This window comes from Populus euphratica, unplaced genomic scaffold, assembly GCF_000495115.2.
Source record: "Populus euphratica unplaced genomic scaffold, PopEup_1.0 scaffold723.1, whole genome shotgun sequence".
Taxonomy (NCBI): Eukaryota; Viridiplantae; Streptophyta; class Magnoliopsida; order Malpighiales; family Salicaceae; genus Populus; species Populus euphratica.
Window position 1 is genome coordinate 29,270 of NW_011500602.1, and position 14,163 is coordinate 43,432.

The 14,163-nt window shown below is 32.1% G+C and overlaps 1 protein-coding gene across 2 annotated transcripts; it reads left to right on the top strand.

Moving 5' to 3' along the window:
- Positions 1–4,010: 4,010 nt before the first annotated feature.
- Positions 4,011–13,953, top strand: LOC105115620 (protein CASP). 2 transcript variants are annotated; one of them, XM_011012563.1, is made up of 19 exons: positions 4,011–4,274; positions 4,503–4,613; positions 4,701–4,879; positions 5,361–5,510; positions 6,439–6,527; positions 6,669–6,778; positions 6,930–7,024; positions 7,899–7,954; positions 8,170–8,335; positions 9,457–9,549; positions 9,930–10,058; positions 10,335–10,454; positions 10,798–10,878; positions 11,421–11,528; positions 11,671–11,814; positions 11,896–11,997; positions 12,414–12,493; positions 13,137–13,229; positions 13,806–13,953. In XM_011012563.1, exons 1-19 carry the CDS (start codon positions 4,193–4,195, stop codon positions 13,834–13,836), a joined length of 2,019 nt encoding a protein of 672 aa, XP_011010865.1. In that variant the 5' UTR covers positions 4,011–4,192; the 3' UTR covers positions 13,837–13,953. The 2 variants fall into 2 exon arrangements, with proteins under 2 accessions (XP_011010865.1, XP_011010864.1); XM_011012562.1 differs by lacking the exon at positions 13,806–13,953 and adding an exon at positions 13,315–13,760 and having other exon boundaries at positions 4,012–4,274.
- Positions 13,954–14,163: the final 210 nt, after the last annotated feature.

Here is a 14,163-nt window from a genome sequence, read left to right on the forward strand (position 1 = left end):
TCAACCCCTTTCTTTTTTCAGGAGACTGACCATTTCCATCAATCATATAATCGACAATGCCAACATAACATGTTGGTATTATCATTTCCTCCCTCATCTCAAGAGACTAATCATTTTCATCATTTTTTTTTCTTTTTCATTTTATTTAATTCTTTTAATCATTTTCCATGAGTTTACACATTTCAGGGAAATTACAAATAAAATAAGTTAATGAAGCAAATGAATACACCGAGGTGTACAACATGTGAAGTATTTGCATATATCCTAGGTTGTGATCTAGTTACTAAGTATCCCCTATCAACACATAATAAACCTATTATCATTACTTTTTATAAACTTAAGAATTATGCTTAAGTTTTAAAATACCAATTGCTAGTTTAACATATTTTTATTCTTAACCGAATTAGCCCAATCAACACTAACTAATACAAGTTTCATAACTCATTTTTTGTATTGGATTTTCTCTTTGGAAATTTAAGACATAAATACACAACTTTCATGAAGGAGGAAAAACTCAATTTTGGCATTTTCGCACCCAAAATTACTTGTTACAATAATATATGTAATATGTTCAGTAGGTTTCAGTTCTACTCTTTTCTCAATTTTTAACTCAAATCTGAAGTTTTAAAACTCTAAATGATGTAAGACTAGTTTAATTTAAAAGCTAACATCCATATATACAACTTTCATAAGAAACAAACTCTAAACTCCATCGTTATCAAGTTCTAATTTCAGCTCAAAGTTAGGATATAAAAACTGTCTGAATTTCTACAACATTGGAAAATAAGTTTGACAAGCAACTACATGTTTTCATGCATCATAACATCATATGAAATCATTATACACAAATTTCATAACAATTAAATAAAAAAAAATCTCAATTCCTATTTATACACCTTACCTAGAACTTTCAACAAATAAAAGGAATATTATGTTTCTTCTAATTTGTTTTTTTCAAAATTAATGTATTACCCATTATTCTTTCAAGTAAAGGAACACTTCAAAAGTTGAATATCACCATTCAAATCATCACAGCATAAAACCTAACTTTGAGTAAAGTTTACTATATTAATCCAAACATTAATCCATGTTAAAACCATAATCCATCATAATAAAGTGTTCATTACCTCTTACTTACAATAATTAAAGAAGAATTTTGCAAGGAAATCAAGCTTCTCTTTATTTTTTTCTCCTTTAATACTAGTAGACCCTTCCAAGGTTTTGAGTCCAAGAACTTCTCTTTCCATACAAATACTTTGCAAGAACACTAAAACTTTCTTCCTAATGTCTTAAACTAACCTTTTCTAAGAAGTTTTTTGGTGTTATCCCTCACAAAATGGGGAATTTTGCGTTTCTCCCTTGCTGAAATTTTCTGCAGTCCCTTTTCCTTTATAACTCATCAGCCACACAAGGAAATATAAGGTATTTATAGCCAATTTTCTAATGTTTTACACTTTGGTCCTTTATTTGTTTCCATTTTTTGTTTTAGCCCTTAATAACCATTCTTTTCTACAATTTAATTCTCCCACATCTTTACTTTCATTCCATTTAATCCCTTTTATTTAAAAGAAATATGTATCCTATTTTCCTAATTTTAAAATTTTAAATTAAACTCTTTCTCATTTAAATTAAATATGTCTTTGTTTTTAATCGGAGCTTACACCTTTTTTTACCGGGATCTATTTATATTTCTTCTACTCAAAGCAATTATAACTAAGAGTTCATACTTCATCTCACCTAATTAATCCAAATCAATTTTCTTTAAATAGAATTTTAACCCATTTTTATTTTACTAACCCCAAAAATTATAACTTTACACTTTAATGTCCTTTCTATTATTTGTCATTAAAGACATTTTTAGAATTTCTATTTTATAATTAATTTTCACAATTTATTTTTCAATAATACATTTTAGAATGGGGTTTACATCCCACCTCCTAATACCATATTGTCCTTTTTTTTGTTGGTGTCATGTATGTGCATGGTGACATTATGGTTAGACTCCAATGAACTTTTTTCTTCTCTTTTCTGTTTTCTTGTTTTTTCCTTTGATAAATATAAAGGTGTTATTTAATTAATTTATTATTTTTTATTACTATATGTTTTTTTTTAATCTTTTTTGATTGATTTTTTCTTTAATTTCATTTGTCATCATCTGATTTCATTTAATTTTTATATCAAATTTTATCCTCATTATTTTGATTGTTATTTTTTAATCTTTTTTTCTAATTGAATTTTGTTTTTAATTTCATTCCTTGATATTTTATTTCAAATTATTTTTATATCAAATTTAGTTTTCATTCTTTTAATTGTTATTTCTTTTGTTTTGATTCTGTTTTTTATTGTGTTTTTTTTTTCATTTCATTCCTTAATATTTTGATAATTTATCATTTTTTTTTTGTTATTTATAGGGTTTTCCTTCTATGAGATTAGTCTCAGGTTCATGGCTAGAGTCATGCATTTTGAAAGCTAACACAAGTTGATTTTGATTTTTGTGTAATTCCTTTTTTAAAATTATTTTTTCTTAATTTCATCATTAAAAATTTGATTTATTGAAAGTTGATCTTCATGATTTTTTTAATTATTTTTTTATAGGGTTATTCTAATTTTATGTCAACTTTGATTGACTCAAAATTTTTTATTGTTTTTTAATTAATTTTTTTCAGTTATGCCCTTTAATAACAAATTGTTTAATAATTAAACTTTATAATTTTATTTAGTTTATTTTTTGATGGGGTTACCTCAGTATCATATCTAGGTCATAGATTTGGTATGCTAACCTAGATGGACTCAAGTCCATCTTTTTTACATTTTTAATTTTGTTTGTCAGTTTATTTATTGTCATTGTAATTTTTTATTTGTATTACTTAAATTAATCAAGATTATTAAACACAATCAAGTCAATAGTTTTTTTTAATATGTACATCGCCTTAACATACCTTTTTTTTTTACTTTGAAAAATATTTGGGTTAGGCAACGACATAGTACAACCTGCCTGCCTAATAGAAAAACTAAAAGCCATTAATTAAAATTAATTAGAAAAATACTAAAACTAAAAAGAAACATCTTCTAGGTATAATTTAGGAGCCTTCTCGACCTTAGATGGTTATAATGAGCTGATATATGATGGAATATGGTCTGTAAAACTAGCTGGAAAATGAAAATACTAAAAATCCCCTAATTGCCATCTTAATAATTTTTTAAAAAATAATTTAGTCATTTTACTATAAAAAAAAGAAGAAGAACAATTTGTCCTCGAATAATATAATAAGGACCAATGAACCCTAAAGAAAAGATTATGTTTACCCTCACTAGCTAGTTCATTGTTTTTGCTTAAAAATGATAAAATGGTCATTATATTATTACAATCATATTGTAATGTGTCTTAGTGTATAATAAAACTTTGAGCTATATGATAGCGTTTTGTTACTGTTTCGGGGTAGAAGAGACAAAATAGTTGTGACAGAGGAGATAAGACAAAAAAATAAAAATAAAATTATAATTGGTAAAGGTATACAAGATATAATGATTGTTGTTGTATTGTATTTAGTTATGATGGACAAAACAAATAAAATATAAAACAATCTATTTTATCCATAATATTATTACTATTAAACTAAGAAGTAATTATATATATATATTTTTTATTATAGTTTATATTAAATACTAAAATTAATAATATTATAATAATCCTAATTACAAAGCTTAGATTGACTTGCGTGATTTAACACAGGTCCTAAATTAATTTAGATTCAAGAAAAAATGAAACAAATTGACCCAACTTGATTTAATTAACGACTTAAAACTATTGATTTTAATAAGTATGTATAAGTTACATTTTTATATGCAATGCAATGGAAAGAAGTACTGCACTGTTTATTTTAATTTTTTCGTAGCTAAAAATCTTTATTTATCTTTACAACATTAGACAAGCCCATGGAAACAATGTGAACTAGAATAGTGGATTAGTCCAGTGGACCATCTAGAAAAAAAGATTACATTTGGGCTTTACCAAATCCACTCCACTCCTTTTTCAGACGGTCGCGAACTTTACAAACACGAAAAGATTTTGATTTGAAACTCACACCCTTAAATCAACTAACCTCTTGCTAGTAAATATATGAATCTGATTGTTTATTCACATTTTCTTCGCTAACTGAATTTGTAGTCAGATCCAAATTCGCTTTAAAAAATGGAAGCTCCGCAAGGAGGATCCGAGAGGGACAAAACGATCTCCACTTCTCCTGTCTCCCTCGTCTCCAATTTCTGGAAAGGTATCATTTTAATCAATTAAAACCTAATTTTATTTGAATTCACCTTTGATTGATGCTAAATATTGACCTGTCCCGATTTATGAGCCGATGATTATTTTTCTTTTCTTTCTTTCCTCTTTAATAATGATTTGATTTAGCAATTAATATTTAATTTATGCTGCATTTTTGCAAGAGTAGGAAAAATAATAATAATAATGATCTGTTCTCTCAAAATAATACTTGATCTAGACTTTGAGCTGGAGAAGGAGAAAAGTGTGTTGGATGAGCAGGGGCTTAGAATTGCTGAAAATCAGGAAAACAGCCAGAAAAACCGACGGAAGCTTGCTGAGAGCACCAGAGGTACCCTTAACATCACCAATTAATTAAATTGCTAAAAGTTAAGGTTTATCTATTCTTATTTATTTATTTATTTATTTTTGGTGGCAGATTTCAAGAAGGCTTCATCCGACGAAAAGTTAGGTTTGTTTAACTCATTGCTAAAAGGGTTCCAGGAAGAAGTCGATAATCTTACTAAGAGAGCCAAATTTGGAGAAAATGCTTTTCTTAATATCTATCAGAAACTTTATGAGGCTCCAGATCCTTATCCTGCTCTTGCTTCAATTTCTGTAAGTAGCATTGTGATATTCTTTTCTTTATGCTGTCTGCAAATGTAATCTGTAACTGGCGAGTGCTTAGTATCTGTTGTTTTTCTTGGTGATAATCTTATGAATATCAGGAATTTGTCTGCCCTTCACATATATTGTAGTGCTTAGTGTTGGATGTAAGTCTCGGAACTGAGCAATCCTTTAGGTCTCATCCCAATGACATAAGGTTTCACATGTTGCAATGTATTCTTGTTAACATTTACTATTGATGTCTGCGGCACAAGCTTGGGAAGTCATGTGTTAAAACAATTAAGTTAGACATAGATTTAGTAACTGTGTTGGAAACAAGTGCTCTTTTTAGCATCAGTGAAAGGTCAAAGTACAGGAGCCATATCTGAAAATCTTTACATCTTCATCTTGCTCTCCTTCTGCCTGCATAAGAATTCTTATGACCCACACAGCATCAATCTGTTATGCAAAATCTGTTCTTCTCTCTTTTCAGGAGCAAGATCTGAAATTGTCTGAGCTAGAGTCTGAGAGCCGGAAGATGAAAGTTGAGCTAGAGGAGTTCAGGACTGAGGCAGCTCACCTAAAGAATCAGCAAGCAACAATAAGAAGACTTGAAGAGCGGAACCGTCAGTTAGAGCAGCAGGTATGCATTTGTTTTCTATGCATTACTTAGCAGTAGGAAATGAATTTTGATGTTCCCTCACTGTAGCTGGCAAGTCTTGGAATCACATGATCTCTTAGGACCTTGGTGTTTGACCACTATTATGATAGTGATATTGCTTACATGATTTGTAGCAAGCAGTTTGGCTAATAGAGAAAAGCACAGGGTTTATCCTTTTTTTTTCTGTGTTTTTTTTTGTTAAAATATTGAGCCATCTATTATTGAACTTTGGCAATCATTTATGAGATTTGCTATTTCTATTGGTTAGAATATTATTTGCTCATTTTCTATGTTATATGTGAGCCTAACATTTTCTTGTAAGGCATTATTTGTTTTTCTCCTTTATTAACAGTAAAAAAGTTAAATGAATGACATAGCTTTGTATGTTATATGTGAGCCTAACAGTAAAAAAGTTAAATGAATGACATATATCTTCATGCATAAGTGCTTTGTATTTGTGGTGTTAGCATACTTTGTTTGTATGTGCTGCATAATTTTTTCTCTTCTTTGCTAGAAGTTCTATCCTTAAAGTTGATATCATCACGCATAATTGGAAACAAAGGAGAAGTACAAAAAAATATCAATTCATTCATTTCTTGAAGTACTTGTTATTGTCAGACACAGATGTGTATGTATATAGGACACAAATAGAGATATTCAATCCGTTCTAACTAATTGTAAGCTGGTTGAGCTATTGGGTTTATTACTACATGGGAACTCTTTGGCCATCTTTTATTCTCTGTGTTTTTTTTTTTTTTTTTTTTTGAAGTAGCAGACCTTCTTTCAGTTAGTAATATGATGTCCTTCCATAGATCACTGCTATTATATGTCAGATCCATAGTCAATATTGATATGCTAATTGTTTGTGAAATAAGAATTGTGATTATCTACTTGGTGATGTTTGATGCAGATGGAGGAAAAAGTCAAGGAAATTGTGGAGATGAAGCAACGTAGTTTGGCTGAAGAGAACCAGAAAACATTAGAGGTTTTGAAAGAAAGGTATCTATCCGTGGTTTGTTGTGGTGACAGATATCTTTCATTTGCAATGAAAAAAGAAAAGAAAAGAAAAGAAACAAAAATAAAAACAAAGTTGTGCACGCTGTTTGAATTTTCATTTTACTTATCTTTGTTTCTTGTCAGGGAGCAATCATTGCAAGATCAATTACGACAAGCTAAAGAAAGTGTTGCAACCATACAGAAATTACATGAACTTGCACAAAGCCAATTGTTTGAAGTTCGTGCTCAGTCAGGTGATATTCAAATCCTGACTTCCTATGTTATGTCCTAATCATGCTCTCAAATATATCATGTCCATAATTGTTATTACAATAACGCTCACCTGTAAATTCTATTTCTATTCCAAGTATCTTATGCCTTTTATTTCTTTTTTAATAATATCAGAGGAAGAATGGGCAGCAAAGCAATCAGAGGTCAATTTTCTGATGGATGAAGTGGAAAGGGCACAAACACGTCTGCATAGTCTTGAGAGGGAGAAAGTATGTGTTTCACAGTTTGTTTATTCCAACTTGTAATCTATCCTTCTCAATCTATTTCCTTTTCTCTTCTTACAACTAATTAGCTTAGCTGCTTTCATCTTTTATTGTTCAGTTTTTATGGTGGACTACTAGACATGTTGTTGGGTTATTTGATAATCAGTATGTTCGCATTTTAACTGCTAGAACTTGTGCAGGGAAAACTGAATAAGCTAGGAAGAATCTTATTATTACTATTACTATTATTCATCATGAATCAATTCAGTGCATAAAATTTATTCAAATAGAACATTTGGTGTTGAATGGTCATGGATCTTGTGCTGGATTCCAGCATTCATTGAATTTGTTAACAACACTAATTAAATGAAACTGTCTCGTTGTTTTTGCTTCATGGGACATGTCAGCAGGGTTTTTTACCCTGTGATTCTAGCTCAATGTCTTCTGTTTTGCTAACAAAATATACAGTTCTAATATGTGACTTTAACCTTCCTCTTGATGCCTAGCAATCAGATTTAGGCTTTCATTTCTGCTTGTCTTTATGGTCATTTACCTCCATCTATGAGTATTGATAAATCCTAGGCCAGAGGATCTAGTTTTTGTTTTATAACTTGAAGAATTTCTTCAAAATTTTTTTTATCCCAAGCACTCTGGGGTTTTCTTTTTCTATGGTTTTATTACTGCATATTAAATCTTGGGGAGGAATGTGTAATTGTACTCATTGAAACTGAAAAGATCATGCCATATAGCCTTACACCATGATATGATCTGTACTGCCAAGTTCTGTGTGATTCTAGATTATTAGTGTCTTGAATGGCCCTTTTATCAATGACTTCTTTTCTTTTTAATGGTCTGAAATTTTAACTAGATATTTCTGCAGGGTGTCCTACGCTCTCAGTTGCAATCAGCAAATGAAGAGATTGAAGATAAGAAAGGGTAATGTGATTCAGCACCATTGTCATTGTCTTTGCTTCTGCCACTACATAAACCGGTGGCCTTTTTAAAGATTTGGATTGCATTTGCACATTCATGATATTTCATTCCTCCAGTGATTGTTTCTTTCCATGATGAATGCTCGCATCATTTGAATCTACCTAGCATTTTTTCTTACAGCAGTGTTTTTGAGTTCATTGTTTGTTGCTGTGTCACAGTGACAATTCAGATTCAACTAGCATTCTTGAGAGTTCTTTGAGCACCAAAGAAAAGCTTATCTCTGAACTTAACATGGAACTTCACAACATTGAAACCACATTGACAAATGAGCGAGAACAACACATAAATGAGATCAAAAAATTGAATATTTTACTTAACGAGAAGGTATGGCACTTTATTCTTTTATTGTTGGTTGAATGTTTATCAAGAGATATTAACCCTGTTGAGCTTGAAACTTGTTAGGTTCTCTTTTTATTCTCATGAGATACTGTTAATTTGCTCCATGAAACTCAAATGAATTGTATGTATCATTTCTCAGGTGGTGCTATAAGACCTGTAATAATGAAGCATTTATAATTTCTAGCAGTTCCATCTAATATATGGCTACAAGTTTTCTGTAAGAATGTAAAATGAATCTTTTTTTGCATCGTAAATTTCTTTCTTAACAACTTCATCTTATGCTTTGAGTATTTAGCTGTACTTTAAGTCACTTCAGGAAAAATTTGTGCTAGGAATGTGAAAAGTTACATAAATTATTAATGAAAATAGAGCCTGTGTGAGCCTCTCAGTTTCTTGTTTATATCTTAAAAGTTGGCATCTTCTGAACCGAGGGTGGTGTATGAACTAAATTTCTATTAGGCTACTAATTAGTTGGGCTGGAGATTTCCTGAAGGAGAAGGAAGAGTTATCCTTATTCATTAGCAAAGAGCTCTGGATCTGGTCAGATTCATGAGAGAGATTAGGGGGAATTTATAACAAACTCTTTTATTTGTTATTATTGGGCTCGAGATTTCCAGTTTGCGGCCTTCTTTACTGGGGTCGATCCAACTTGCTCAACTTAAACTATTTTTTATGGGCTTTATTAACATAGCATGGCCCATCAGAAAAACTGAGCTCTAGAAGAATAGATAATAATTACAACACATGCAATTCCAGATCTTTTCCTTTATCCAAGGAGTTAGACCATAACAGGTTAGACACAGATAAATATCCTTAGCCAATACTTCCACCTTAACTCTGGAAACAAGGTTTTGATATATGATCTTTGCTGCAAAGTGAAAGGGATTGGATCAGATATCCAAGATTTATGTCATTCACTTTGATGAAGTAATGTTGCATAGTATATATGACTGAGGATTGTTGTGAATGGCTGTGAGAAATTAATTTGCTATGCCAATAAAAAATGATTCAGTATGGAAATGATCTATGTTTATATTTGCTTATATATCTCCTTGTTTTGAATTTTTTTGTTAATTACTTGGGTATTCCTTCATTTTCTTATGCAGGAAGCTGCTCTCGAGGAGATGAAGAAAGAGCTTCAAGCAAAACCAACTGAGAAATTAGTTGATGATTTGCGTAAAAAAGTTAAAATTTTGCAGGTAGTTAGCTCTACCATTTTGGTGATTTACACGAGTTCCTGTTGATAATATTTGTTGAAATGCTTTTTTTTTTTTAATTTATTGGGGATAAATAGCCTTCTGAATGTATTGAAGGTGAAATAACATGTCTTTTCTGTGAAGTTAGTTGCTTTGTGGGTTGTTAAACTCAGGTTAAGTGTTTTTTATCTAGATTGGATAGCTTCAATCTCTGGATTCTTGTTTTTCGTACACCTTGCTATATTAGCTAAGATTTCACACCATTATTGCCAGTTTGAAGTCTTTTCATTGATAAGTCCCAGTGGTCTGAATTCAAATCCCACCTCTGTACCCTTTACAATGTTTTATTTCTCTGTTAATGGTTTCACTATTATTTGATTTAGGCTGTAGGTTACAATTCAATTGAGGCTGAAGATTGGGAGGTAGCTACAAGCGGGGAAGAGATGAGCAAAATGGAGTCTCTTCTTCTTGATAAAAACAGAAAAATGGAACATGAACTCACGCAGTTGAAGGTACCAAGTAGTCCTTGCATTACCTTGTTTCATTTCCAGTTTTCCTTTTAGTGTTTGATATTCTAGAACTTGCTGAAGTCGCTATAAGGAAATAAATAATGTCTAAATGCTTTCTTATATTTTGTTCTTTTATTCATTTTTTATGGCAAGATTTCAATCGTTACCCCATCCATTGACCATGTAGTTTGAGGCTGAGGGCCATATTTTGGGAATGTTTAGGTGGTGGCTAAAGATTTTAAGGATTGGTTATGATGCTCAAATTTTGCTGCTTTTCAGGTAAAAATCTCTGAGAAAGCGACTTCACTGGAAACAGCTGAAGGCAAGGTAACAGAGCTTACTGCAAAGGTTAATGAACAACAAAAATTAATACAAAAGTTGGAAGATGATATATTGAAGGTTTGGATCAATGACTTTTGAATCTTTTGCATTGCCTATTCTGTAACTTGGTCACTCTGCATGTTAATGTTAGCCTTTGTGAATCTATTATGCTTTGCATGTATATTAACAGGTCTAACTTGTTAATGGTGTTAAAATGTCCATTAATTTCTCAAATGTATGATCATTCTATTCTTGAATGAACACATCATTGTCAAAGGATTATAGGCATCCAATTTTTAGACAATTTACTATCTTGCAGAGACATAATCAGCAAATAAATAAAATAAATAACATCCACACATCATATATGATGATTACAACCACTTCAAAATGTGAAATTTTAGTTTTCTTCCTGATGCAGGGTTATAGCTCCAAAGATCGGAAAGGCAGTCTATTTGATGGTTGGGATCTTTTGGAAGCAGGGGGGGTTGAGTTATCTGAGGTACCTCTCTCTTTCTTCCTGTGCTGCAATTTCCATTAATGAGTTTATTGAGATAAAATTAATTCATTGATCACTGATGTGATCTTTGTGATTGTGATCAATACATAAAGCTATTTAGCATGAAAAGAGTTTTTAGTGAAACCAACTCAAAGAAGAGTTAAAAAAATAGATGACCTAGAAGTTAAATAAAATTTCACCAGCTGCCATTGTCTGTCGTGATTATTTTATAAATTTCGTTTTGCACTGCACAGCATTGCTCTATAGTTAATGGATGCCATTGTTTTCACTCATTAATACTTGTGCATGCCAGGTTTTACTTTTTGTTTTGATTAATAAAATGGTAGGGAATTGCAACATATGGGTACACATTTTTTGAAAAAATTAAGGATTAATAACCTAATTGGCTAGTGAACCTCCAAGGAGGGAAGCCATGTAAGGAACATCAATTTAAATATTTTAGTGTTATTTTGTAATTTTTTCTCTGAGATGTGTTTCCTCTCACATGAATTTTTTCTTATTCATACTTGCCTATTGTGGTCCAGAATGCAGATCAGAAACATGTTTCCTTAGATCAAGATCAGAGCTCAATGCTTAAGGTGATCTGCAATCAGCGAGATCGATTTAGGGCACGTTTGCGGGAGACTGAAGAGGCATGTTATATGCTCTATAGAATCTTTTTGTAAATGCTGACTTTTCATTATAGTTCAGTTTTTTGTTTGGCACATTGCGAAATATTCACATTGCTAGATCAAATGTTAGTGTGGTTTAAGTGAATTCTTTCAAATATTGTAGGAGGTGAGGCAATTGAAGGAGAAGATAGGGGTGCTAGCAGCAGAGTTGGAGAAAACAAAAGCTGATAATGTCAAACTATATGGAAAGATACGCTATGTCCAAGATTACAATCTTGAGAAAGTAGTTTCTCGAGGATCAAAGAAGGTATGCATATCCATTTTTATCTCTGTTTCCCTATTTTGCTTCTAGTTTTCTATTTTATTAATGTTATATGATCATTTTCAGCATGCTGAGGATCTGGAAAGTGGCTTTGCCTCAGATGTTGAATCTAAGTACAAGAAGATATATGAAGATGACATAAATCCGTTCGCTGCTTTTTCAAAGAAGGTTGTATTCTTTGAGCTCATCTGCTAAAAGTTGTTTCATCACAAAACGCATGGCCACATGTTTGATCACAAAGTGGTTTTTAAGGCCTGCCAAGTCACTTTCCTTTAGCTTTTGTTTTCCCATTTGAAGGTAGTAATTGAATGGAACGGGCATAAACCTCAATACCTCATGCCTATTCTGACTGATTGTGTTGTGTTAGGGCTTTTTCATTGTTGTTCTTCAAGAAAACTCAATTCAGTTTTCCATTTTTTAATTTTCTGATAGTTGAGAGGGGTGGGCTAGTAATAGCCTGTTTTATCATACTTTGAACAAAGAGATCTTTGATGACATATTTTCAGAATCAATATTCAGATGCATATCCTAGGCTTTTTATAAGTCGTTTATCATGTACTGACCAACCATTTATTTGTGACTAGGAGCGGGATCAAAGATACAAGGAGCTGGGTTTCAGGGATAGAATCACGCTTAGTAGTGGACGCTTTCTTCTGGGTAACAAGTATGGTTTGGTTTTTTCCATATTGCAACTATTCTTTACTCCACCTTCTTTCTCAGTACATAGTGCAGATCCTGAGCTGTGCATCTATCAAATACCAGCATTACTATGGTCTCTAGTTATGGTTCCACCATCATAACTAGTGGTATCTTACATGAATCAGTGTTTGGCAGCTCACTGAGTTTTCTGGTCCTTAGAACTGTAACCAGATTTCCTCCTGTCTACTCCACAATTTATTTATTTTCACCACTGCTTGGATGCTGTTTTGCAGTTTTATAATATGTGCTAACAAATCAGAACACATTTTTATTGATTTCTTCAATTTATCATCATTTCAATAAATATATCATCATTTCAATAAATATAGCATAGGCTATATTTATTTATATAAATGAACCTCCTTTTTTTCTTCAGCTTATGCTTGGAAAAATATAATTCACCCATGAATATGGATATTCATGCTCCATGTGTCATGTTCACTTGTGGTTGAGTATCCTGGTTGCCCCTGTTCGATGTGTCTACATGCTTCTCCTGTTCATAGCATTCATCTTATACACGGCATTCTTAGTTCCCACCTTCTTTTTATGTAAGTATTTTCCAATGTTTCAAAAGTTCTTCAAGTTCTAATTTAAAATAACTATTACAGATATGCTCGAACTTTTGCATTTTTCTATACAATTGGGTTACATATTCTGGTGTTCACCTGTCTCTATCGAATGTCAGCTCTGAGCTATCTCAGGTGATCATTTGTCATTGCTTAATCAATACATCTACGTTTGTTTTTTAGATTTTCTGCCAAATTATTAAAGATTGTGTCTTTGCAGCCATGGTGAGGCCTTCGATGGAGATAAAAAGCTGGACCTCCCACATGCACTCTAGTGTATAATACTTTTCTCTGGTTTCTATTGATGAGACTGGACGAAATTGATCGTCCATAAAAGTTCATCGGATGTATATGTATCAAAAGTGACTTGTGATCTACAATTTTTGTTTTTACAACGCAACAAAAATAGCTGCATTTTTGTTCTTCACGCATTCATTTGTGGGTGGATAGCATGACGGCATTGAAGAATAGCTATTAGGACACTTTGAATCTGCTATAATTAGTGAAATCTGTGTAAGGTTTGCTGTGCGACGCAGCTGATTATGCCTCGGCCATGAAAGTGTCAATTGTGTCAAATTTGTGTACAAATTAATTTCCCACGGGATGTTCTAGCGTTGTGTTCATTTCTGTAACTACGATCTTCTGAAAAATTAAGATTCCTTGCCATTCGACGACTCCTGTTTGCTAGCTTTTCCTGTTTAATGTCAGCAGTTCTTGTATCTTGCATGTGGGGAATCGGTGACCAAAAGGACGGTGAGAATATTCATGGGTGGTGACTCGACGGACAGGTGAGAATATCATGGAAAAGAGACCATTTCTTTCCTTCACAGTGATGTCAAACGTCTATACATATCAGCAGATTAATTAACAGATAACTAGCTTCAACCGTGGCTGTGGCCAACTAACCAACATGACTCGATAAAACAAAGATAAAGCTAACGAGTGCCCGAAAGGCGACCTAGTAAGTAGTATTTTACGGGGCTGATTGTTACCCTTCATCACGGGAAATAGAATTGGACTAGCCGGATTGAAAAAAAGATGAAGAAAATAATGTTCAGTTTTTGAAATC

Bases quoted from the DNA above. Each gene is read 5' to 3' on its own strand.
- LOC105115620 (XM_011012562.1), top strand. From the start codon at position 4,193: ATGGAAGCTCCGCAAGGAGGATCCGAGAGGGACAAAACGATCTCCACT. The intron at 11,529-11,670 runs GCATGTTATATG...CAAATATTGTAG, and splicing joins GTTTGCGGGAGACTGAAGAG to GAGGTGAGGCAATTGAAGGA. The intron at 11,998-12,413 runs GTTGTATTCTTT...ATTTGTGACTAG, and splicing joins TCGCTGCTTTTTCAAAGAAG to GAGCGGGATCAAAGATACAA.